Source organism: Scophthalmus maximus, chromosome 22 (assembly GCF_022379125.1).
Source record: "Scophthalmus maximus strain ysfricsl-2021 chromosome 22, ASM2237912v1, whole genome shotgun sequence".
Lineage (NCBI taxonomy): Eukaryota > Metazoa > Chordata > Actinopteri > Pleuronectiformes > Scophthalmidae > Scophthalmus > Scophthalmus maximus.
In genome coordinates, this window is record NC_061536.1 from 1,230,532 (window position 1) to 1,258,287 (window position 27,756).

A 27,756-nucleotide genomic window follows, 5' to 3' on the forward strand; every position below is an offset into this window, starting at 1 on the left:
CCTGTCTGTCAACTGGATTACTCAAATCTAAAAAAAGTAAATAGAGTATATTGATATAGCGCTTTTTTAGTCTTATTGATCACTCAAAGTGCTGTACAAGACAGGTCATATTGACCCATTCATACAACGCTGCTATTTACCACTTTTTCGTTCGCATTCATACACTGCCAGAAGAGCCGTCACTGGCAATACAGGGTTAAGTGTCTTGCCCAAGGTTACCTGGCATGCGGACTGGGGGAAGCTGGGATCAAACCCCCAGCCTTCAGGTTAGAGGACGACCGACTCCATTTCCTGAGCCACAGCCATTGAAAGTGATTTCAATTAAATTCTGTAATGAATCCGGAAAAGGATTTTTTTTATATTCACTTTTTTTAACATGCCGAGATTGGGGCGTTAGCCTTGGAAGGAGGTATGTTTTTCTTCAATGTGGTATTAGTGGTCTTCGGTATCTTAGTGTGCCTACATTTATAGATAGGACTTGTGCAGTGGTGCTGGAGAATGTAATGACATTTTGTACAAAAACAGAAAGAAAAATAAACTCCTAACATAATGCCACCCTGCAAGGCACTTTCCACTACAAACTATTTGCCAATTGTTTATTCACTCATGTGAAATGAATGGGCCTATGTATCAATAGCTCCCTGTGAATGCGCCACCGATCAATATTGAAATTCAGGTTTGGAACGCAGTGTATTGAATAAACATTACGTGGCAACAAATTGTTTTTAAAGTCTATGACACCATATAGTAATTAGCTTAAATGTTTTTCCATTGAGCATATTGAAAAAACAGTTTGTTTGAAGTGTGAATATGTTAGTGGTGAGGTGTAAATGAGGTGTAAATATCCTAGAGCAATGACATTTCAATGATTTTTTTTTCTTTTTTACCACAATATCACATTAATGATGGCACTGTCATTTCTTCTGGTTGTTTATTTTGTTCTGATAATGACACTAACCGAGGTGATACTTACGCTCACAGCAGCTGCTGGGTTTTATAATCTCCCAGAAAATTACCTCCTGGCAGTGTTGGCAGCAGTGGCGGGCACTTCCACTCTGTTTGGTCGGTGTTCATGTTCGTAGCTTAAATCTTCTCCTGTTCTGCTGCTGATTACAGATGAGTTGTGAATCTCAAAACTGCAGCCATGAAGTGGTTCACTTTATCCCATAAGTCAGTCTCCATTGACATGACAAAGAAAAACACTTCTTCTCTCTGCTTCCTCGATGCAAACACCTTCTTGAGAGCTCTTTCATTGCATTCCTCTCCTGCACAACCTTGTCATCTCTTACAATTCTGTCCAAGCAGTTCAAGGAGGGAAAAAACAATCTTGGGATCACATATTTAGTGAGACAACAACAATTTTTCATCTTTAAATCTATTCCAAAAGCATTTTCATAATTAAGTGTGGCAATTGAGGCCTCTTCAGTTGTGCCACCTTCAACCTGCCTGTTTTTTTAATATTAAATTATGTTCATTTAGCAGATGCTTTTGTCCAAAGCGACTTACAATAAGTGCATTCAACCATGAAGATATTACCCACAAGTCCAAGAAAAGTACATAAAGATTTGTCAAATAGCTAAAAAAGAGTTCAAGTGCTCATTTTAGATTTTCTTTTTTAAATATATAAATTCAGTGAGTAAGGTGAAGTCTGAACAGGTGAGTTTTTAGTCTGCGACGGAATCATTTAAGGGTTTCTGCTGTCCTGATGTCAATGAGGAGCTTGATCCACCATTGTGGAACCCTGACAGAAAACAGACGGGATTAAATGAGCGGTGGCTGCTCACCCCTCAATGTGAGGGAGTAGAAAGCCGTTTGGCATTAGCGGAGCAGAGTGGACGGGCTGTGGTGTAAAGTTTGATGTTGGCAGCGAAGGACAGCTGATAGTCCATTGTCACACCCAGGTTCCTTGCAGTTTGAGCAAGGGTCACCACAGAGTTCTCAATGGTGACGGAGAGGTCATTGGTGGGAGAAGCCGTCCCTGCAAGGAAAACCATGTCGGTCAAGTCCAGATTGAGCTTCAAGTGGTGCATCGACATCCACTGAGAAATGTCAGCCAGACACACAGAGATTCGTGCTGCCACCTGTATTTCATGTTAGACCAGAGTACAGAGGAACCAGTGCAGTGTAATACTCACACATTTGTTGGAAGAAATAGGGTTGGAAATCTTTAATAGTTTAAAGTTTTGGGGGAAATTTGGTGTCACCATTTTTTTTAGAAACCGAGTGGCAACCCACCGTGATGTCAACTATTGGTTTATGAACTGTGGTTTTGAAGCAGAGTCTAGAATTTAGACTCACAAACCCCCGGCTGAGCGCCACTGTGTTGGAGTTTACCCCGGTGGACAAAAGGGTCGCCTCCTTACTCCTTCGGGTGGTGGGGGGGAAAACTCTGACTGTTGTTTGTGCATATGCACCAAACAGGAGTTCAGAGTATTCTGCCTTTTTGGAGACCCTGAATGGAGTCCTGCAAAGGACCCCAGTAGGGGACTCCGTTGTTCTGCTGGGAGACTTCAACACCCACGTGGGCAATGATGGAGACACCTGGAGAGGCGTGATTGGGAAGAACGGCCTCCCTGATCGGAACCCAAGTGGTTGTTTGTTATTAGACTTCTGTGCTAGCCATGGCTTGTCTATAATGAACACCATGTTCGAACATAAGGATGCTCATAAGTGTACATGGTACCAGAGCACCCTAGGCCAAAGGTCGATGATCGATTTTGTGATTGTTTCATCTGATCTGTTATGTTTCGGACACTCGGGTGAAGAGAGGGGCGGAGCTGTCAACTGATCATCATCTGGTGGTGAGTTGGATCCGGGGGTGGGGGAAGACTCTGGATAGACCTGGTAAGCCCAAACGTGTAGTGCGGGTGAACTGGGAACGTCTGGAGGAGGCCCCCATCCAGGAGATTTTCAACTCACACCTCCGGCGGAGCTTTTCTGGCATTCCTGTGGAGGTTGGGGGCATTGAACCCGAGTGGGAAATGTTCAAAGCTTCCATTGCTGAAGCTGCGGCGGTGAGCTGTGGTCTCAAGGTCTTAGGTGCCTCAAGGGGCGGTAACCCTCGAACTCCGTGGTGGACACCGGTGGTCAGGGAAGCTGTCCAACTGAAGAAGGAGTCCTTTAGGGATATGTTATCCCAGAGGACTCCGGAAGCAGTTGCAAGGTACCGACGGGCCCGAAGGGCTGCAGCCTCTGCCGTGTCAGAGGCAAAACAGCGGATGTGGGAGAAGTTCGGAGAAGTCATGGAGAAGGACTTTAGGTCGGCACCAAGATGCTTCTGGAAAACCATTCGACATCTCAGGAGGGGGAAACGGGGAACCATCCACGCTGTGTACAGTAAGGATGGGACACTGTTGACCTCAACTGAGGAGGTAATCAGTCGGTGGAAGGAGGATTTTGAGGAACTCCTGAATCCGACTAACACGCCCTCTATGGTAGAGGCAGAGCTGGAGGCTGATGGAGGATCATCGTCAATTTCCCTGGCGGAGGTCACTGTGGTAGTCAAACTTCACAGTGGCAAAGCCCCAGGGGTTGATGAGATCCGTCCAGAAATGTTGAAAGCTTTGGGTGTGGAGGGGCTGTCTTGGTTGACACGTCTCTGCAACATTGCGTGGAGGTCGGTTACAGTGCCAAACGAGTGGCAGACCGGGGTGGTGGTTCCCCTGTTCAAAAAGGGGGACCAGAGAGTGTGTGCCAATTACAGGGGTATCACACTTCTCAGCCTCCCGGGTAAAGTCTACTCCAAGGTGCTGGAAAGGAGGGTTCGGCCAATAGTCGAACCTCAGATTGAAGAGGAACAATGTGGATTCCTTCCTGGACGTGGAACAACGGACCAGCTCTTTACCCTTGCAAGGATCCTGGAGGGGGCCTGGGAGTATGCCCATCCAGTCTACATGTGCTTTGTGGATTTGGAGAAGGCGTATGACCGGGTCCCCCGGGAGATACTGTGGGAGGTGCTGAGGGAGTATGGGGTGAGGGGGTCACTTCTTGGGGCCATCCAATCCCTGTATACTCAAAGCAATAGCTGTGTCCGGGTTCTCGGCAGTAAGTCGGATTTGTTCCCGGTGAGGGTTGGTCTCCGCCAGGGGTGCGCTTTGTCACCAATCCTGTTTGTGATATTCATGGACAGGATATCGAGGCGTAGTCGTGGTGGGGTGGGGTTGCAGCTCGGTGGCCTGGGGATCTCATCACTGCTTTTTGCAGATGATATGGTCCTGATGGCACCATCGGTCTGTGATCTTCAGCACTCACTGGATCAGTTCGCAGCCGAGTGTGGAGCGGTTGGGATGAGAATCAGCACCTCAAAATCTGAGGCCATGGTTCTCAGCAGGAAACCGGTGGATTGTCTACTCCGGGTAGGGAATGAGCCCTTACCTCAAGTAAAGGAGTTTAAGTACCTCGGGGTCTTGTTTGCGAGTGAGGGGACAATGGAGTGTGAGATTGGCCGTAGAATTGGAGCAGCGGGGGCGGTATTGCACTCGCTTTGCCGCACCGTTGTGACAAAAAGGGAGCTGAGCTGGAAGGCAAAGCTCGCGATCTACCGGTCAATCTTTGTTCCTACCCTCACCTATGGTCATGAAGGATGGGTCGTGACCGAAAAAACGAGATCGCGAGTACAAGCGGCCGAAATGGGTTTCCTTAAAAAGGTGGCTGGGGTCTCCCTTAGAGATAGGGTGAGAAGCTCAGTCATCCATGAGGAGCTCGGAGTAGAGCTGCTGCTCCTTTGCGTAGAAAGGAGCCAGTTGAGGTGGTTCGGGCATCTGGTAAGGATGCCCCCTGGGCGCCTCCCCTGGGAGGTGTTCCAGGCACGTCCAGCTGGGAAGAGACCTCGGGGTAGACCCAGGACTAGGTGGAGAGATTATATCTCCACACTGGCCTGGGAACGCCTCGGGATCCCCCAGTCAGACCTGGTTAATGTGGCCCGGGAAAGGGAAGTTTGGGGCCCCCTACTGAAGCTGCTGCCCCCGCGACCCGACTACGGATAAGCGGTTGAAGATGAGATGAGATGAGATGAAATCATTTTCTCAAAGACTTCAATAGAAAATGACTTCTTTTTTTTGCAACAAACTGCTGGTCATTCCAGAGAATAGAGGATTTAGGGACTTCCGCATTGGCTTCACCTTCTGGACCCAATGACTACGTCCAGTTTTATATACATTCATGTACAAATCCAATTTTTTGTTTCTTATTTGCAATACACAAAATAATTGGCACTTATGCTAACTGACAATGATCACTGCTGAACATAAAAAGCCAGACAAAAAGTATCTTGGAGTATGCAGATTTATTGATTTTTAAATTGGTGTATAGGCGCGGGTCATTGGAAAAGAAATTATGGACTGATTCCCTTTGCCTGATGAAAATGTGTTCAGTGATTTACTCTGCTAATATTAATTGTAAGCATATGAATCATTAACAAAATTTTCCCTTTTATCTTGCAGATCGTGCAATCACGTCATGTTAAAATTGCTTTGTTTGAGGATAAACTGCTAAATAAATCAAAATGTACTGTACACCCTCCAGGTGCTGCACTCCATGTCTCCTTGTGGCTGGGTTCTCGATGTTTCCATTCTGACAGCCTGATGTTATTTATGACACACAAAAAACAATAATTGTAATCTTTGTTTTGATTCAGAGTTAAAGACTTTTCCACATCTATCACCTGTTGATCCACTTCTTCACAAAGATTCTGATTTGTGACTTTCTACCTACTCAATCAGCTTGCATGTGACATGTCAAGCTGACATGAATGTATGAATAGACAGGGGTGTATGTGTGTGTGTGTGTGTGTGTATGTGTGTTTTAATGCAGTGTTTGCCACAGCTGGGAGCAAAATGCCCTTTGCTGTGATGGAGGGGTTTAGTGCTGCTGTCTCTTCACAGCATGAGATCTTCTCAGCTTGTGTTCCATTTGCAAATGACTGATAAGGCAAAGTAGGAAGCACTGACTTGTTGGTGTGCCGGAGGGGGCTTGATAAAAAGACAGGCAGAATACTGACCTCTGAAATGCCAGTTGGTTCTCTACAATGGCTTACATCCAAATCATCTCAACCCGATAAAAGACTTAAAATGGAGGAGATGTGAGTAGATATGTGTAAATCCATTTTTGTATGACTTTGGGGAAGGCTGAGATTTCTAAGGGGTGGACGCTAAGGATAAGAAAGGGGCAAAGTTGAGGATTTCATCCTGGAAGCCAGCGAGAGAGAAAGAAGAGCAGTTCATGACTTGTTAACAAGTAGCAGTGAGAAACATTTCAAAAGCTCGGTATCGGGATACAGTCCTGAATTTTTGATAGGGAGGGATAGCATTCAAAAGGGTGTGGCATGTGTGTGTTAGTTTGTGAGCTCGACTTTGTCTGTGTGAGCTCATACAAGGGCCACATGCTGATCTCAGCTGAGGGCTGCAAATGCGAGATTTACTCCACATCAATTAATTAGGTAATGCCGTTCTCTGCCACAGTGCACTAAGATGTCTCCACTAAGAATGAGAGATTAGGGTGGATGCAGAAAAACAAACAGGGAGGAAGAGCGAGATGGCAAGGGGCGTCATGATGCTGTATTGAATATAACTTGAAATGCCTTTCCCAAAAAGACTCTTGTGATTTAGTGAATGAATATCTATTCATGGAAACTGTCTTTTGGAGTGTATCTCAAAGTATAATGTCCATTTTTTTCTTCACAACAAGTCCTCAACCTCACATGACGAACTATGTCGTATTTGGTAAAAACGACCATACAGTATTAACAGTTTCCTATAATAGCGCCTCTTCGGGTGACAGGAGGTAAGCCACACATACTCCGAGCATTGTGCAGTTTAACAAATGCATGGTTAATTAGCTTGTACGGGTAAGGGTGTTGTTAGGTTTAGGGTGACATGGCAGAGAATCAGCACAATTACTTAACAGAATGTAAGGCAATCCATTTAAATAATATAATAATGTATTTCAAAAATGACGTAGTTCGTGGTATGTGGCTTTGTCACTTTCATGCAACCAAAATGACCAGTGGGCCACCAAGATTTTACCAGATGTCTTTTTTTCTTTTGATAACCCATGAGACCGATGGATCAATTCCTTCCTAAACACTACCCAAGCTAACATGGTGGAGGTTTGAGAACTTCATGGCAACCCCAATTTTTCATTTTAAGTGGTTGTTCAGTATTATTATTTTTTCTATTTCTAATGTTTTACTTTATAGTTTAAAACACTGATTTGTAGCAGAGAGGTTTTCTGGCCATTATTGACTTGGAGCGAAGAACTTCTTAATTGCCAACACAAAGAAAACAAAAGAAATTAGTTTTGTTTAATCACAAGAATCATCCACCAGGGACAAATTTTAGACTGTACATGTTGAATATCAAGGTGTTGAATATCAAGGTTATGGGTTCAGCGGAGCATTTTCCTTCGACCAAGGATGGGGATCCTTAAATATGAGCCATTTTTACATGTGAACTCCAGAAAGAATAGCCTGAAACCCCATCAACAAGTTGTTAATTCTCTGCACAATGACCTGTTCTAATCGCAGATCGGCTCTATTGGACATAACACACACTTTGTACTGAGGAGCTGGCAGGGTAAAGTCTGTTTCAATTCTGGTTTTCCCATTTGCGTTCACACATACAGCTCCTCTGCGTAGGGCATTTCAGGTTTGCAGTGCATGTGTAAAAACAGCTATAGTATGTAACTATTAAATGATTGAGTAATTTCGAAGGGTGTCTCTTTGTGGTTTCACAGCATGGCACACTGGTTTTTCAGTGTAACTTGAACTGAAGCTGTTCATGTGTCTGTACTAAGATTGTGGGGCTTCCAGAGTCAGGCACATTGAGAATAATACACAGTAATTGGTGATGGTTCCCATTTGCTCGTACCCTCAGGGAGAAAGTACAGGGTTCCACTGTGTAGAAGAAATGGATATAAACATTTTCCCAGAGTTTGAATGATGAATAAATGTCACAAAGAGATTTTTGAAAAGTTTATTGGAAGAGGACTTAAAATCAGTTTTGTCTTTCAACAAAGTTTTCCACAATTTCTTCCCTTCATGAGACACAAAGAAGAAAATGAAATGTATCATGAATATTTGGTGAAATAATCTCTTGTTTGGGGACAGCGTTACTTTCAGAGCCGTGGTATTATTTTAAGAGCGTGGTGTCCCAGCACTACTCTGTTTTGCATGAGTTTCACAGTGAGGACAACTATCAGATGAGTCATATTGTCACTTCACTGCATTAAAGCATGAAGAGGGAGCCGAGGGTTGAGGGAGCGGAAAGAGAGACAGGGAATGAGGGATAAACATATTTTGCCTTCCTTGATGATAACATTAATGTCAAGGTGGAAGGGGGAAGGAAGACATCAAAGCTAATGAATATTTATGGGGGCCCACAGTAAAGTGCTGTTTTAGATTGAAGTGGGACAGAATAGCCTCATGAAGACAGCACTTTAGGGCTTACTCTTGCACAGACTGTGGGTCTATGAATATTCATTGTTCATTGTCCCAAAAACTATTTACTTAACGCTTTGGATGAGTTGTCATGCGTTAAATGTACGTACAGTTTTAGCCTATGCATGGTTTGGCCTATTGTGCTATCTGTCTTTATGTTTCATAATTTGTTTTTTGTACGTTATAATAAAGTTCTGTTTGGTTCCACGGAAAAACTAAACTGCTATTTTCACAAAGAAATTTGTTTTACATTCTCACTGAATTTACAGTTACAATTCAGAGACGCATTGCTAGCGGGACGTGTCAGGTGTATGTTTTCTAATGCAAGTATGTGAGCGCGTTCAGGTGGCAGAGTCTATAACCCCATCATATGCCACACAGCATGATGACCTTGATCATATTTACAACATACTACATAAGCCGTCCCCCTGTCCAACTGTGCCAGGCATTTGTCAAAGTATCACAGCAGCCGGAGCCACAGTTGTTTAAAAGGCCTTTATGTCATACGTGTTGTGTGAAAGATTTCAGGAGCAAATCTTGTGCCGACAAACCCAGTCCAAACTGTGACAAAAGACGAAGATGAAGCAAAACGATCAGAAGCTAAAAACTGCATTTCCAGGTCAGGAGATGTTGCTATGGTTACAGTACTTGTCTCACGGCTCCACCCAAAGTAGATACTGATGAGTGAAAGGAGCTACAATGCCTTTATGCAGTATGGTCTGCTATTGTCTAATGTTCAGTGCTATTTTCTGCATATATTTTTTCCGCCACCTAGTTTTCCTTGACAGACACATCTCCAACCATGTTGCTCAGAGTGCCCCCATCCAAAAAAAGAAAGAAGGAAATACTCTTTTCTCTACTCTATCTTTCATCCTTACTCCAACCAAATTAACAGTGATAATCTTGTAAATTATTCCTAGTTATTCCAATTCCTTTCGAGATCTTCTCGACTGCTCATTCTGTTCAGCAGGGTGAAGTAGTGGTTACAGACCTTCCTATGACCTCAGGGTAATATATTTAATATCTTCAAAACCAACTCTGTGTCCATCAAAAAAAAAAGAGAAAAAAAGACTGTGTAGGTCAATTGTCCTTGAGCATAACAGTAAACCATTTGGCCACTTTGTGCATTGTACATCACTCTGTATTAGCATCAGCAGAATGCCTAAAACCTAAAGGACATCTTTCATTTTTCTTCAAAATTGCGCATATTTTGTATAATGACTGCAATGATTCTACTTTCCTGCTCCCTCCAACTTCTCCTCCTCCATCCCCATAGCTCTCATTAACCGCTCCCTGCTATAAGTCCAAGAGCCCTGTTTGGTCGCCTCTTGACATGGTGAAGTATGCACGGCTCATTGCCTTTTCTCTAGGGCCTGCAGACTGTGTCCACTGCTGGAGAGCCTTAACAGACTCACACAAATCCTGTGGAGAAGTATAAAAGCTATCTCTGTGTTTTATTAACCGACTGGAAGTGCAGCACTTGCTCTGAAAGCACACACGTGTGTCGTACAGAGGCTTTTAGCAGTTGTGTCATGTAGTAAACTCGGATATAGCTACAAGGCATGACAAGCAGGTGAGTTTAGCAATACTATGAGGTTAAGTAGAATTTCTGTTATATTTGCAAGCAAATTATACTTTGTATAACAGGAAACATTCCCTGAGCCTTTTTCCAAAGCAGTATTGTATGTTTTAGTGTAAGAACAGCATGTTCAGTTCACAATAACTAGGCTTATTTTTAGCATTTTAGCTGCCATGCTAAGTTAACAATGCTGATTTACCAGCTGCTGCTAAGGCTAGTTTCTTTGTCAGTCATACTGCAAATCACATTTTATGCTGCTTATACATGCACGCCATGCCAGCATTATGGAGAGAAAGAAAGAGGTCACACATTGTTCTACAATGGTTACCTGCACAATGTGAATGAAAGTAGCCCAACTTTGTTTCTTGTCCCCTGTTGGAAATTAGAATGAGGCAGAAACAAACAGCCAAGGGACACACAATTTGGGCCCCACAGGCCATGTTTGGGGCATGCTTAGCTCACATTTGGCCCATGCTCCCTTGGCACTACTACATGATATCTGACAAGCTCATGCTTATCCTCTTACTTTTAAAATGTGCTGTAAAATCTCGACCATAGTGACTTCTAAAATAGCTTTTTTTTTTTTTACATGACCATGTACATCAGTGCACAGTGTTGTCTAATCTACGAAGTACTACAGAATTCAACATTTTGCATCAGCATTTTCACACAACAGAAGGGAGTGATAATCTAAAATATTCCTCTTCTGGTGTATTTTAGTATCAATTTCAAGGAAATGCTCTTGTGCTGTGTATGTATCAGCACAAGCCAGTCAAGATGGAGCCACCTTGAATGATAACTAGAGAAAATCATTTTTCATATATAAATAATATCAACAGCAGTTTATCTCATTTACTGACAGAGAGGCGCTGTTGGGAAAGAATATCCATTATGACACTTAAGAACAAACATTTTTTCAAATACAGATGTTTCATGTTTATGATAATCATCTTAACAAAAGTATTGCTAAGCAAATAAAACAGTGATGTTTCATGTACTATTATTATTTATTTTTGCCCTGCAGCCATTCATTTGGATGAATGTGCACCTCTGGCATAGCTTATATACATAGATCACTTAGTAATAGCTAGTAGCTAATCGTGAGCTATGTAGCTTAACTAAATGTACTGGCACTACCAGACACATTACATTCAAAAACTGCAATATCATAGTGTGTTAGCATAGCATTACCTGTCCAAATACTTTTCTAGCTAAGGAGCTGAATATTGCAAAAAAAAAAAACGTCCCAAAAAATGAGTGAAGTTGCTATTTGCAAGTCAAAGATACTGAGGGTTTTCATTTAATTTAGCTAGCTGCTTCACGCCAAAAAGAGTTTTTGTCTAAGTCTATTGTGTGGTCACTGTTTTTGTCGGCCAGCTATACATCAAGGCTGTACAGTGATAGCCGCATGATTCCACCGTGTGAGCACAGTACTGAGCCAGTTTTTGGGATGGTGACCGTCACCTTCCCCCCCACCAAAAGCAATCAAAGAATGACCATGAGTAGTGTTCATGAATATCCTTGTCGTTTTTACCCATCACATTGGATCAAGCTTAATCACAGCACTCCACACAATTACCCAGCTGTTATGTTTATTTTATTTAAAAGCTTTTTTCTGACTGAAATGTGGTGTTTTATGGCAATCAGTGTGCATATGTTTTCTCATTCATTTGCTGTTTTTATATAATTAAATGTTTCCTTGAATCATACATCTCTTTGTTTAAATGATGTGTTGCGGGGAGGCATTTGTTGAATCTACCATCATGGTTTTGTTCCATAAGTTTACTGGTATTGCGGTGTGATCATTTCCCATCTCCAATGCATTTGTGCAGAGCTACTTGATAGTGTCATGCGATGTAGTAGACACACGGGGTATCCAAAAATAAAATGGGCATTGAAGTATTTACAAGCAAACTACTAAAACAGTGTGTGTGTGTGTGTATTCAGTATATATATACCCATATGTTTTTCGGGTTTTGTCAGCAGTGTGTGTTTGTATTGTATGAGTCAAAATCAGGCTGCTGGCAGACCCTCACTGTGTCTGTGATGGTAATAGTTTGCCAGAGCCTTGGGGGAGCTGCACAGCAGGCAATTGTGTGGTTGTGTGTGTGTGCGTGTGTTCCTGCACATATCAGCAGGAAAGCACCGAGAAGGCCCCACAATGCATGTCTCAACAGCCAAGTCATCAACCTCTTTAATCCTGCCCAGCAGGGTGTTCGTGCTTGTGTTTTTGACAACGCATTTATGTGTAAGGTTGAAGAAGAACTTCCATGAAGTTGCTCATGTTTTTCTCTCGTTTGGAATATTTTGGAAAAGATTTTTGCTGCACCTCAGACTTTACTGTTAATTTTTAGACTTGTACAGGTATTGCAATGCACTTTACCTGTACATGTTCTCCTTTTGTCCATATCATGTTGATTTTGTCAAGCTGCATTTGAAAATATTCCCTGATGTGTCTAAATCCTCTTTTCTCTCTCCCCCTGCAGGACGAATGTCATAGGATGAACACTGCTGGTGGGGTGTGTCTGTCTGTGCTGCCCTCTCTCCTGGCTGTGGCTGGGGCTCTGGCTGCCGTTTCTGCCCTCGCTCTAGCGCCTCTCTCTGCCCTGGCTGAGGCGGCCTATGGGGCTGCCGATGGCATCCCCAGCACCGCGGCAGAGGGGGCCCCCTCACCCGTCTCTACACCATGCTCCAGCCTTGTAGCTGGGGTGCTCTATGGGTCTTTCTCCCTAAGGGAGCTATTTCCCTCCAGGGCGCCGGGCTGTTCTTGGTCCCTGGAAAACCCAGATCCCACCAAGTACTCCCTCTACCTCCGCTTCATCCGCCACCCTGTGATCTGTCGGACTCACTCCCCCATGCTCCTCTCCCTTGACCACCATCTGGCAAATCAAAGCTGTCCCCTTCATTTACAGACGGCCATTGCCAGGGATCAGGAAGTCATTAATCTCTGTGGCAGCGAATCCACCTCAGATGGACCTTATTCCTTCCTACAGTTTGATAAGAACTTTGTCCAACTGTGTCTCACGAGACACCCAGCTGCTGATGAGCCTCAGGTAACCAAGGAATTGCTAGAGCTGAGACTGGTGGAGGTGTTACTCATTAATAACGAGAACTCCAGTCAGTTTACCTGCGGTGTGCTCTGCCGATGGTTTGAGGAGTGTTTGCGCACAGGACACAATGGAGATCAGGAGGTTTCTGATGCGGATGGTTGCGGGATGACCCAGACGGGATGTATCTGTCCAAATCACAACATCATGGCACCACCTGTTCCGCTGCTCCCACAGACACCTCACAGTTTCAGCAACGGTTCGCTGGTTCCTGATGACTGCTGTGTCACTGAGCTGCATTCCAATGATGCGATCGCCATAGCACCCAGAGATGTCCGACAAGGTAGGACCATGTTTCTATCACATAATGAGAGTGCTGCTTTTGTATTTTCAACGCATTACACAATAGTACACATTTCTGCAGATAATATTATTCATGCCCTTTAAGACAACTTGGTACAACACAAATTTCCAGGGCACATAATAGCTTACACACAACACGCACACACACACAAACACACACATATGTATATATATATATATATATATGCATAACACAGTGATGTGTTATGCATCTACTGTTATTACACATTATCAGTGTGAAACCATCCACTGATAATGTGGACAAGATCAGATCAGACACCCGTGTGTAGACACGTGCACATGGTCATTCATACATCAATGAGTAGAACAGGAAGCGTAAGATCCCTTAGCACACATAAAACATGGGGATATTTATGCAAGTGTGCATCTGCATAAATCTGTGTGCCTGTAAGCGACATAATTTAGTGCTTTATCCAAACAGAATCAGCTTGTCCTGCTTTCTTAACCATTCAGTTCATTGCTGCCACCCGATTATGATAATGTAATTCAATGAGAATAGTGTAGAAGTGACCATAGCTATACAGAGAGACATTGTAGTCTGTCTTTTTGTTCACATAATTACATAATAATTTTCCTTTAGGTGGCTTATAGGCATGTTTGTAGAGCAAACAGCACTAATTAGAGCCCAGTTATTCTTACTGCAAGACTTGGCCTGGCTTCAACAACTCAGTAACACACATACGGAGCGCTCTGGGGAGAGCTCTTACCTTGCTGACGGGGAGGTTATCATACTCTGGATTCAATCAGTGAGGGCGGGTGTGGGGATTTATCATCTAACATACATAAGCAGAGAGACAGGGAGGGACAGAAGAAGAGACGCGTCATAGGAGGATGGAGGGAGACAGTGAAAGTCAAGTAAAATTCTGACTGAGAGCTTGTCAACTGCAAGTCCACCTACACCTGCAACCATGCACCAATTGGACTACCTATCAATTATGCTGTATCCACATCTGAACGAATAGCATGTTTTGGCTTCTATTTTACTCTAAATGAGACCATAATTGACATAATGAACGACATGCTGTATTGAAGAAGACTTGGCACTATTGATTGAGACCATAAACTCCTCAGGAAAGTGTTTACTGATGTTATAAATCAAGTCAGAAGTAGAGTCATTCCCTCATAGACTTCTTCTTCTTTTGGCAACCAGGTGAGTCGCCCTCTGCTGGTCATTTGAGAGGACACAGATTGTGTACGTTTATCAGCAATGATAGCAGCTGGTCATGCCACAATAACCACTCAAAGAAACTTCTGTGAACCTAGATGAGAAGAAGAGTGGGCAAGCCTTTTTGTGTGGAAAACAAATTTCCAAACAATTCCCCTATGTCCTAATTACCTTAAAATATTAGAGCTAATGTAAACCCAACACTGTCAGAGGTAGAGCCAGAACCTTCACTCACTCCACTAAAACACAAAACAATCAAATCAAAGCTTCAATGGTTGCTTGAAATGTCCACTGAAGCTTCTGCTTCACTGAGTAGAAGTAAAATCCTATGAGAGCAAAACAATGAGGAAAGCAATTAGAATAGTGTAATGGGACAAACTTAAATGCAATAATTCTATCATGTTTTCTACATTTTTTTTTTCACCGTTTGAGGTTTGACTGGTGCTTTTAATTACATACACTTGTTGTGCCCTCTTCTGCAATAGTTAAATGGCCCCTGACTGGAAAATTAGCACCTCCAGCTGTTTACATTGAAAAAACAATTTCTGATATTGACATAAGAGTAGGGCATTGAAAAGAGAATGAATTAACATTTTGTTTTGCTGACATTTTCGTTAAATGTGGTTAGGATTTGTGCAACATTTTGATGGGAACCGAGCTTGTGACTCAGGAGGAACTGTATACAAGGTTGTCCACCAATCACAGGGTTTGATAGGCTGGTCTCCGACTCCACATGTCAAAACATGAGTGTCAGAGCAGCAGCTTGCATGGTAGCTCACTCACAATATTTTTTTTTAACAACTTTGGATACTGAATATGGTTTTTGAGCTTTCCAATTAAATAAAACAACTTAATAGATAAAACAACAGGCATCTAAAAGCAGGACAAAATATATCACCACCTGACTAAACATTATTTTCTTATCTGCTTTGTTACATAATCTTAAATGATGAGTACTGAATTAATTGTTCCCTTATGTTGTCTCATTTTGCAGAGTACTGTACATTTATTTCTTTTTTTCTGAGAATCAGCAGTCTTGACCACATCACGTCTTTTTTATTTCCTCGAGTAGAGATCCAACATTGTGACCACTTTTCCATTTGACCTTGAACATTTTAAACGAGCGGGAAAGGGACTAAAGCTCAACAGACTTGACAAAATGTGTAACCAGAATAAATTGTCTGTTTGATTTTATTGTTTAACAGTTGTTAAACTCACTGTACGCTGCACCACATGAAGATGAATAGACCGACACTGAGCATTAGGGCTCATTTTGATCCCAATCTTCCCTTCTCTTCAATTTCAATATTGAGGTCATTGCACCAAGATAGTCTTTTGTTTTCTGAAGATGTTAATTATACAAAATTAATTCATACAAATAGCAATTGGCAAATAATTTACTTAGATTGCATCAGGGAGGTCTTTTTGTCTGAAAACTGGATGTAAAAAACAACAACAAATAAACTAAAATCAGGGTGTTTTTTTTAAGCTCCCTGTTGCAACTGTAGCCCAGATGAACAATAGTTAATTATTGTGACTGATAAACTCTAAATACATTGTATCATTTGTGTTTTGGCAAAGCCCTCAGCTGGTCTCTTTGCCTGAGGCTGAGGGACGAGTTTCCGTGAGGATACTTCTTTATTTCGGGTATCGTACAGGTACAATGACCAAATTACACTTGGCATGGCCGACATGGCTTCTTTGTGCGAGTGGAATATGTCTATAAAGGAGAGTATGTTTGCCCTTCATCCTCCCAGGAAGAGGAAAAATAAATTAGAGTGCACATTTTAGTGAGGAAAGTCTCTGTGGACTTTCTCAGTGACATTATATTAGCAATCCAGGTGACCCAGAGAGGCCCTGGGTCTTTGTCCATCAAATCTGTAAATGTATGACTTTATGACACTGAACAAATTTGAACCACATATCTATGCAAAACTCTGTCAAGAAGATTCATCTAATTTCCATATAAATTGAGTATATGGGGCAATGCAAGCTGAATTATGCTATGTAAAACAAGTTTGCTATTTCTGTTCTACTTATTTACTTGGCACAGGTATACATTACTGATCTCGTTTAGCACAGATGACTGTTTCAAGAGATGTTTTTTTGTTGAGAGGAAACTCTTACTGCACATGTAATTTTAGGCTTTTACTCTGCTACTTTTGCTACTACAGCAATCTTTTTAATCCTTGCACATGACCTGCAATGCATAAATCAACATAGATCAACATGAGCACATTCATACACCACAGCTTTGTTTCCGAAATTCTTTAAGCCTTAATTTTTATGACCTCCCTGCATGCATGCAAATCTTAAAAAGGAACGTTTATTGACACAGAAATGCAAACTCAGAGTCCGTTCCGTTTTTGAGCTCCTAGGATGTTGTAATTTCAGGTCTGTTAGAAGGAAAAAAAGAACCCCTGGTTCTCCCATCCTCTCCCAACAGCCATAACTGCGGGGAATATGTTTAATTTTAGCCTCCTCACCAATGTAGTCTTCTCCTCCACAAAATGTGTGCTTTATTTTTTATTGCCCAGATTAGCCAGTCACATTAAATTCAGCTGGTGGTTCAGTTCTCACCAAACTCTTTTGGGTTAAAACACATGAAGCTACTAATGATAACTTGAAGGCTAATTGTGACAACGCTTATTCAACTAGTTTAACAAACTGAGCCTCTTAGTGCTGCTGTTTACAGAAGCCAGTCTGAAGGAGATTATAAACCTCTTTATAGGATTGGGTAATGGGTTTCTTCTCAATGTCTTTATGTTTCATGACACTCTTCAGTTTACCACTGTCCTGAAAGCGACAGGTGTAAGTGAACTGTGCCGATCCCATCTTTTAAGAAGACCAAAATGTGGTTCAAGTTATAAAGACAGCCATGCAGTGTTTTGGCAAGTTTATCCTCACACTAATGGGCCGACTGTATTCGATAAGATGCCTACACAAACAGTAGTGATTGCCCTCCGTCAGGAGAAGATAACACAAGCAGCCGCCATATGAAAACCTGAAGAGGCTCACACAGACGCATGTTGAGTTCAGAGCAATAGAATGAGTGAAATAGTTTCAAGATGCTGCTTTATGATTGGAGCTGAAGTGGCAGTAATGTGGAGGAAGATTATATTGTTCCAGTAAATAACCATTAAGATGCATGCAAAATTGATGAAAATTGATAACAAGTAAGGTACTGAGACTAAGAGTGCCAAAGCACTGAGCAATGCGTATTTTTCGATCTTGGCTAATTCTAAATTGTCTCTATACACTTCATACCCATAATATTTCCAGGGTGTGAAAATATATATAATAATGTTCAGTACAATATGCTCAGCAGTTCAGACTATGACAAGTGTCCTTTTACTGCTAATTGGAATATTTTCATACAACTGTACAGCTTTACTGATTATCACAGTGACTGAGTTCAAACAGAGTCAAAGACATAGATTAGTTGCTGATGAACACAGAGACTGTTTTGTATCCATTATGTTGTCAAAAAAAAAAATATATTTTCTGTGATCCCTGAGATGAATGGGATTTATATATTAGCCTTTCATTTTAAAGGGATATTATGGATGGATCAAGGAGGATCAAGTATTTGCGCTGGCGTCACCAGGGATGTTGGTTGCTAACCTTGGAAATACAAAATGAAATATTCCATGTGCGCAGACATGCATCCACTATTCTGCATACCTAATAACCTCTGTGAGAAATTTGTGAAATACCAATTTTTGCCTCAATTTGAATCATTTTAATGATAAAATTGTGGAATAGAAACTTCTCTTAACATTTTTTAATAAATACAATTAATATAACTTAAACATACAATTACCTCCTCAATTAACATTATCACGTATAATGTTATAACAAACAGAAGGATAAAACCAGCAGCAGATGTCTGAAGATATGTAAGAACCATCTAGAGAAAAAGCAGGAGGTTTTGGGGGCAGGAGGATGGGGGATGGCGCTATCACTACTATATAGCATAGTGCTGAATCTGTCACCATGATGGATGATGGATGCCTTACCAACCCTCTCTCTCCTGGCGATTGAGAAGCACGGGGCATAAGGGGTTAGAGCTGAGATCGTGAACATGATGTGGAGCTTGTGACTGCATCACCTTGTCATTTCTTCTCCACCCACCCGTGGCTTCTTAGCTCATTTGAAAATTAAACTTAGACATCAGATTTATTTGGCTGTACAGTACGTATATGCTTATTAATGTCATCAGCTGTTATTGGTGCTGTAGATGTCTAATTTTTGCATAGAAAGAGATCCCCGTTGTTCTCAATCATTCTTCAGTCACTCACATTATATCATCCTGTATGCGTTGGCCCATCCATCATTCAGAAGCATAGCCACCATGGCTGCACTTTGAGTTGATTAGTTGACTTGCACACATTAACTTGTGGTTGGAAGTGGAAGCTTCTCTTTGGAGTTTTTGTCTAACCTGCAATAAAACTGTCTTACATTGCCACTTGGGGTCAGCAGAAACAAGCTGTGACCGCAAGACTGACACATCATCACCGCATCATTAGATGGTGATGCTTGCTGACAAGAGCCTGCAGTCTGATTCAGATGAGGCTGTGAGGGTGATGACATTTTTTTAACAAAGCAATTTCATTTATTTTTTTATCGAATTTCGTATTGTTGTCTTCTTGGCTGATAGATTTATCTTTTAATAATTCTCGATATCCTTATTTTATCTGTGCGGCAAATTGGTCTTTGATAAACTGACATGACTTGATGTGACTGGGGCACGGAAGTGTGACTGAACACACACAAAAAAAATGGCCTACAAAATGTCAATTCACATTATATGAGGACAGTTTAAAAAATAATGTAGCAAAAAGCCAAATTCAAATCTTGTTAACAGTTTAATTATCGCTCAATGTTCAGCAGAAGTTACATATTTTAACAAAAATTCTAGGCAGGTAAGGGCCAAGTGTATAAGCATGATAATACTTTCAATTTTGGCCTTTTTTCTTTTCGTTATAATATTCTTGTGCCAAACAGGTAAGGTGCAACATATAGAGTCAGGAGTGAAGTGTCCACTGCCCCCAGTTCATGTGAAGTCTGGCTCCATGAGGTCACAACTCATTCAAGTCACAGCTGCAATGTCCACTAGCAACGCAAGGACACACGCACACACACACACATATTTTTATTTCAGTGTTTTTCCGTCTTTGTTTACGGACTCACAGTACGTGAAGGAGTCATTCATCAGCTTGAGTTACTTCAATTTTTCTAATAGCCCCAGTCACATCTGCATTTCTAATACTGCATTTGTAAACTGAGTCTATGTTTGAGTACTGTCATTCTAATCTCTATGACATTTCCTGCCCCTGGCCCTGTCTTAATGTAGATATATATGGTCCAATATCTAGGTGTCAAATTTTCCCAAGTGGAGTTTGCCAGACACCTGCCTCAGTCTCTTAGTATTTACCTCACCATGTCATGCTCCCTGGAGACACACACACCACACTTCGACAGCATTCTCAATAGTCAGATTGAGGGTGTGGATCGTGTTTTGTGTGAAATCGGGAAGGGAGAGAGAGCGAGAGAGAGAGAGTGAAAGAGAGAGAGAGAGAAATGGACAGAGGGTGAGAGAGAGGGAGAAAGAGGGAGAGTGCAAGAGAGAGAGAGAGAGAGGGGGGGGGAGAAAAGGGACTGGGATTTGGCTGGGACTCTTGGGACCAGCTCACCATTTAATTGAGCAGTGGTCCGTCACATACACTCACGGACGGACGGACACACACACACACACACACACACACACACACACACACACACACATCTTCTCCTCATGGAATACTATCTGTTAATTAGAGCAGAATGGTGTGTGTGTGTCTTTAGCAACACAAGAGCAGAGAGGTGTTTATTTTCACACTGTGCAGGCATACAGTACATGGACTACAGGTGTTTTAATAACCCTTAACTCTCCCCAAACCCATGCACACACGCTGGAATATGTCCGAATGCTACCGCCGCAGACAAAGAATAATTGCATGCTGTGCCATAGAGTTGTTGTTGTGATTTTTAAGATTATTTTTCTGAAATTAATGAAGCAAAGCGGCATGTGTCCTCTCAGTGTAGTGCTGTCGGCTCAATGTAGGACTGTCTGCTCAGGGTGACTGTGGCAACAGGATTAGTATTCTGCACTCATGAGCTGTGGCTCTCTCTCTCTGAACGGGATCAGCACTGAGCCCCTTTATGCTCCAGCAAAAGCCGCAACACACACACACACACACACACACACACGCTCACACTTTCTCACTTTAACAGACACACACCGTGTCATTTATAATCATTCCACTTTTCTCAACAGATCTCTGCGGATCAGTATGGATACATATCCAGTACTCTGTCCTGTCTTGGCTGTATTTCAGAGGCAATTCAACACATGCCAACTTCCTGTTGATGCTGTTAAAAGTGTCATGAATCAAAATATAGGGAAAATGAATTGTATACCCTCCAATAAAAGAGACCTCCTTGTCCAGCTCAACTAGCATATATATATATACACAGCTTAATTATGTTATTTTGCGTCCTGCCAATGGAGAGTGCATTAGCAGTTTGGGCACACTGCATGTTCTCCTGTGCATCAAACATCAGTATGTGCTGTTGTATTTTACCTCCCACAGCAACCGCCTGCACATAGATTCCAACAGGCTGTATACCCACATGCTGTTATTTAAGACACAAGTGTAAACAATTACACGTCTTACAAGTGAACTTGTTAGACGGATAGACGAAAAAATGTCCTAAAATGTCTACAACATTTGCCCAATATTCAGAAAGGGCTTTTGTAGTTTCTAGAGTTCATATAGACAACAACAATTATTCTTCCTTTGTCAGAGATGTACTTTACATCTTGTTGTCTTTGTTTTATTTTATATACACACATCATTCTGAGGATTTTATAACCCTCTTTTTCATTATGGACAGTTTTGTTATTCTTTGTGTTATATTTTCACTGACAAAAACAATATATTTTGTTTTCAAAGATTGAAGGTGAAATCTTACTGAAAGCAAGAGAGAAATAAAAACATAATAGAACACGTGCACACATGAAAACACACATGCATGCACATACACTCTATGTGTTTCTGAATATGTTATATATTTATAACTATATATATATATATATATACAGAGAGAGAGAGAGAGAGAGAGAACTACAGCAGAGAATAGTATCCATGCCTTTACAATGGCCTCTTCCAGATCTCAGGGGATTTAACTGGGTTCAGGGGATGGGATGAGGGCCTAAGGTTGGCTCTGAACTTGGTCCATCACTCTGTCTGCTAATGAAAGTTGTATGATGAAAGTTGTATGATATAAGTTGTATGATGAAAGTTGTATGACGAAAGTTGTGTGATATTAAGAAAAAAGAGGCAGCAAAGGCAGGTTTGCGAGCAGGATATTTTAGAAGCGGAGCGGTAGTTTGGAGCGACACGTGAGCAGGGGGGAGATGAAGTGAAGCAAGGGAGACATGGTTAAGGCACCAGTGGGCCAAATTAGCTAACCTCTAGAGATCCTCCCCTGTGCATACCCGCCATGAGAATATGTGTGTTCGTGTGTGTGAGGGAGAGAGTGTGAGAGCGCACATGATGTCTATGAATGAGTGGATGACAAAAAGCCTCAGAGCTACAGTGTGTCTCATAAGGCTCAGGCAGCTCTTAAGTGGCCATGGAGCAATTTGATGACAATGGAGTATGGAGTATTACCACACACACACACACACACACACACAGAGAGAGAGAGAGAGTCTATATCACTTTCTGGCCCACTGACTCATAGTCAAGCTCCAGTGGCTTCATGTGATCGATTAACTGCAGAAAATAGACGGGCATCCCATAGAGCACCTGTGCCCATGGTCATATGATACAATCCCTAGAGACAAGTGTGTTGAGTGTGTGTGTATGTGTGTGTGTTTGTGTGTGTGTGTCTGCGTGTATCCGCGTTTGTAAGTAAAAATTCCTCTTGCGTGATGATTTTAAATGTTCCAATGTCAAACTCCAACCATGCAAATCTCAACTACAGGTTTGACATTTTGTGTGAATATCAGTCTTAGTGGGGGTTTTTTATTTTCATGTTTGTGTGTGTTACGGGTCCCAGGATTGGGTACCATGGCAACAATAAAGAAGTCTGTAATATACAGAAGATGGTAAGAGCAATGAAGACACTGACTGCTCAGTTTGTCATCCAAGTTGCGTCTCTATTCAAATTCACAAATAATATACAAAACATTTCTCCTGAGTATCTCTTTTTTCCAGTCTTTAACTGTATAAGTGCATCACATATGAATCAGTTCACATAGATCATATTCTAATTCACATTCATGTCATCCAATATTCCCCATTACTCTACTTTACTCTCTACTTGAGTAACATACTCATTTACATTCACCTGTTTAAGTGAGTCAAGGCATCAATAATAATATAGTGCAAATTACAGCATTAATCCACTGTACTTCTGCAACATCTGATTTGCGATTAAACTGAATCCATACACACTAACCTGTACCAAAATTATTACTGAGAGAAAGCTACATGTTTTCAAAATAAGGTCAACCAAGTTGTGACTCTGGATGTAGCCGAACAATTTCAATAATATCTTTAAACAGTATGCATTAATATAAACATTTCTCATAACTTGTAACTCTGTAGCCATGACCCTTTCACATTTACCCACTTTTCTCTTTAACTGTTGTGTGTGCAGGAGACCACAAATAAAAGTAACGCTGTGCAAGGTAAACACAATAACCTAAAAAACTAGCGTTGCACCTGCAAGGCATTACGCAGGGCGAAAAAACCCACAATCAACGGGGCCGTGGTTTCGCGCGTTACGGTGTTCACCCCTTTAATTCTTCTCAACGGGGATATTTTTAAGCCTCTTAAGTTCGATACAACACTCCAAATATGACCCGAACTTCACCAACAGTAATACATATAAAGCAAGGCTTTAGACGGTTGACATTTCATACCAACTACTGACTTGTAATATACAGAAAATGGTAAGAGCAATGAAGACACGGACTGCTCAGTGTGTCATCCAAGTTGCGTCTGGGGACGCGGGCGGAAGTGGTCCCCTTAGCCAACCCGGGGCCCAACTACTTCCGTGTCAACAGTTCCACCTGGGTGCTGCTTACATTTCAAGTTCCTTTCCATATTACATATGGAGGATAATGAATAAAAATAAAATAATTTCAAGCCCTTATATTCAAAGAAAATTACCTTTGGCTAATTTAAATAAAATTAACAGTTTTGAGAATACCACGTGATACTGCACATTGGTTTTCAATCACACAATCCCACACTGTCGTGACATTTTGCAGGAACAGGGCTTTGAAATGCAGTTGGAAACAAAGCATTTGAACATAGCACTATTTGTGGGAACTGAGTGATCACCTGAATGATGACATCCCTCCGTGTTCAGCTGTTTACCGCAGTGTTATACCAGCTTCAGTCGGATACTGACAAACAGCACTACAATTCCATCATAGATTGGATCTATGGAAGCTTGTGGTGATTTAAAACAGGAACATTAATATTTCTGCCGAATTGGCATTAAAGGCATCAAGATGAATCAAGTGTGGCTTTTGAGGAGACATCACGTGCCCATAGCTTCAATTAAAAGGCTTAATAAATCAGTGACATGCTGCTTGCTTGTTGTGCAGACGTGATCACATGACTGTAGACATGTCCTCCTCTATCAACTACCCAATCTTTATGTAGATGAGTATACTGTTGTACTGACATGCAACTAACCTCATTGTTAGAGTAGCTATGTAATTTACATAAATAATGTATCAAATAACAATGTTGAAACAATGTGATAGTGTGAAATGACCTGAGTGTGCAGCTCAACTCAGCTTCACAGAGCTTTACGTTAAGTTTAGTTGTCCAGTCCATTCATTTGCCTCTTTCATTTCCCTGGTACCACTCTCACAGCATGGTTTTCTACCACTTTTTTTGCTTTGATTTTTGCTAAAACAAAGAATTTTGTCTTACAACTCAATAAGCACAACGTCACCAAACAGCAGGCCGACACAAATACAGTTAGCAATTACCTGGTGAACAGGTATTTTGCAAGATATTTTCCTCAGGCGTTGGTTGAGAATACGTCACTTGCACTTGCCAGCTGGCAAAAATAATGACTCCAAGCTAATGTCACTATTATTACTGAGTGTGTGTGCTTGAGCAACTGTTTGCCAATAACTTCATGGCGCCTTAAAAGAGAATGGTATGTCAGGGCTGTCAGAACACAGCTTGTTTCCACTGCCCCAGGTTGTTCCAGTATTAATAGCAATGTATGGACATTAATACTGAACACTTACATCCAGTGGTTCTTACTGATGGTTGGTATGTGACCCACGAGGTTACATTTTCCAACAGCTCCGTGAATATTTAACAGGTGTGTTCCTGAAAGACACTAAGGATTATAACAGCTAAAATGTTATTGCTTGAGCACATTTTGTTCGGCTATATATTTTATGCCCGATTAATAGAGAAAACCAGGTAATTACAAAGGTTTCACCTACTTTTTCTTGCTTTTTTTTTAGTTTAGCTTGTAATTCATCTATTGGATGTTTTATTTACTGACATCTATGGAGCCAGTCTGTTAGTGTTGAAGAATAGCTTTGGCCTCCTGTGATAGTGTAAATGAAATGGAAGAGATAAGTGTGTGAGTTCAGCCACTTAAGACATAGAAATAGAGAAAATGGATGAAAAATGACAGCAAAAGTTTTAAAACTACTTTCTAAACGAAGTAAATAGCATGCAATTTAGTTTACAGATGATGGTTCTCATGTGGTCCACTTAGGATGCAATCGCGCGTGGAAAAGAGCGGCGGTGTGGCCCATGTGGTAAACAGCTGGCCAGCTGAGCCCACGTAGGTTGCTCCGTGGTCCGTACATGCCTCTGTGTGAGCACGCACATCAGCCTGTGTGCATCCCAAACCGTATATACACACACTTATATATATAGATTTATATATATCTATATATATATTTGTGTGTGTATGTGTGTGTGTGTGTGCATGAAGGCATGTGAGGAGATGATCTAACTTTGCAGGGACATCGAGAAGATTTACAGTGGCAGTATAATTACCTCTTGGTCCTGCACAGTGATTTAGTGAGCGAGGGACCGGTCACCTCTGAGGTGGAATGATACTGAAAGCCCCATAGCAGTTGACAACCAGTTATCTAATGGTTTTCTGAAGGTGCTCTGGGTGCAGCTTCCATCCATTTCTCGGAGTAACCTGATGGTATTGTCACCAAGAGAGACATACTGAGATGGACAGAGGAGAGTTATTGATACCAAGCAGTGAGCGGTGTGAAAGAATGCCTGCCATTATGTAAATGCATTTTTTTACATTACAGGTATAGACAAGATTAATTGTCATGCTGCCGCGGCCACATGTTGAAGTTCAGTGCACAGCCCCTAGTGTTTATGTAGTCCTGAGGGCTCTCTCCATGCTTAAACAGGAGCGTGATGCATGGTACAGCCATGCTCATTTTCACCCGCACCTCCTCTTTACCCGTAAGATGTCCTTCACGATAAGTGTCACAGGGACACTCTTCTCCCCTGAAATGTCCCCTCGGGGGACCTCATTTGTGTTCATCTGGCTTGACGTGAGGGGAATCTGTTTGCCAGACACAGCCTTACATGACAGACAAGGCTATTTATCCTAATACAGGAAGGGGGAGGCTTCCCAAAACCAAACACACATAGCATTCATATTTACACATACCCATAGACACACAGTCACAGATTTACTCTCTCATGCAAGCCACTGCAACAACGTTTTTTTTGTGTGTGTGTGTGTGTGTTTTGCATACTACAGACAGGCACAAAAACACCCAGTCATGAAGTATGAAAGCGTGTTGTTCTCTCCTGCTATACTCCCATTTGTCTGTCAGTAGTAGGTGCTCACACACAGACACACACACACACACACACACACACACACACACACACACACACGCAAGCTTGCAGCAGGGACAAATACACAATGGTAACTGCAAGGGAATTTGGCAACAGAGTACAGGGAGAAAACAATGGGCTGGCATGGAGGTGGACATGTGTGTGTGTGTGTGTGTGTGTGTGTGTATGTGCGTGTGGGTGAGCGGACGAATATGTGACAGCAGCCGCTTCCAGTAGCGACATTAACAATCCCCCCAAACACGTCACTGAAAAGTGTGTAAAGCTCGACCACCGAGTGTCAGTCACACTTGCCCTTGCTAAGTCAAAGTAACTGCAAAACAAGTGTGACTCGCTTCTCCCTGCCCCCCTGCCTCCTGCTCCCGTTTTGTCAGCGCACATAGGCATCACCAGCCGGTGTGTGGCAATTAAATATATCCCTGGGCAATGGGGCCCTATTTAGAAATCATTACAAGACAAGGAAATGTTGCCCCACGAGCTTAGCAGAACCGCACGGGAAACTGTGTGCATGTGTGTCTATCTCTGTGTGTCGGTGGGTGCTTGTGTGTGTCGGTGTTCCTTACCTTTACCATCCAACATTCTGTTCCACTCATCCATGGCACTTCTAAGATAACTCTCCCCCTCAGGCAGTCTCCAACAGTGCCATGAAAACTCCCGTTCCTCCTCCCCTCCCATACATGCCCACTCGACATGACATCATTTGTATGTGGGGAGGCATCATGGTCCACTACATGGTGTGTGTGTGTGTGTGTGTGTGTTTGTGGGTGACGCTGCTTGGTTGAGGATTGGCACGATTAGTGACCCCATCAGATGCAGACATGCTTATCCTCAAATCAGCTTCCTTCTGTTTCTTCTCTGATTGATCTTTTTCATAATTCATGTGCGCTGTGTGTGTATTTGTGTGATTTGATAGCATGTTTCAGTATAATCAGAAGGCAAAAAGAGAGAAACAAACAAAAAAAGAAATTAAAAAGGGTTCTCACTGTCACTGGTTTGCCTCCAATTAGACTTCTTCCATTAGCGTGGTTGTGTTGATTCACAGGTTTCTCTGATTTCAATTTTTTTTAGCATTTCAGAAAAAATAAATGCTATTCCTAATTGTCCGAGCAACTCTGTATAATCATCCCATTAGACTTTTAAATAATTGTGAATCAACCATTAGGGTTGTATTTAAATTTTTTTGTGGATGTTACAATAATCTGCATGTGTAA

At 41.9% G+C, this 27,756-nt stretch overlaps 1 protein-coding gene across 11 annotated transcripts in view; it reads left to right on the forward strand.

Annotated features, from left to right (window-relative positions):
* adgrb2 (adhesion G protein-coupled receptor B2) overlaps window positions 1-27,756 on the forward strand; it is a 222,167-nt gene that overhangs the window by 65,029 nt on the left and 129,382 nt on the right. For all 11 annotated transcript variants that reach the window (XR_007030318.1, XM_047330051.1, XM_047330049.1 and 8 more), the window contains exon 2: window positions 12,500-13,403. Coding sequence is in view for 10 of the 11 variants with exons in the window: in XM_047330051.1 (XP_047186007.1) it covers window positions 12,515-13,403 (889 nt within the window). In the remaining variant the exon portion in view is untranslated. The remainder of the gene's footprint in view (window positions 1-12,499; window positions 13,404-27,756) is intronic.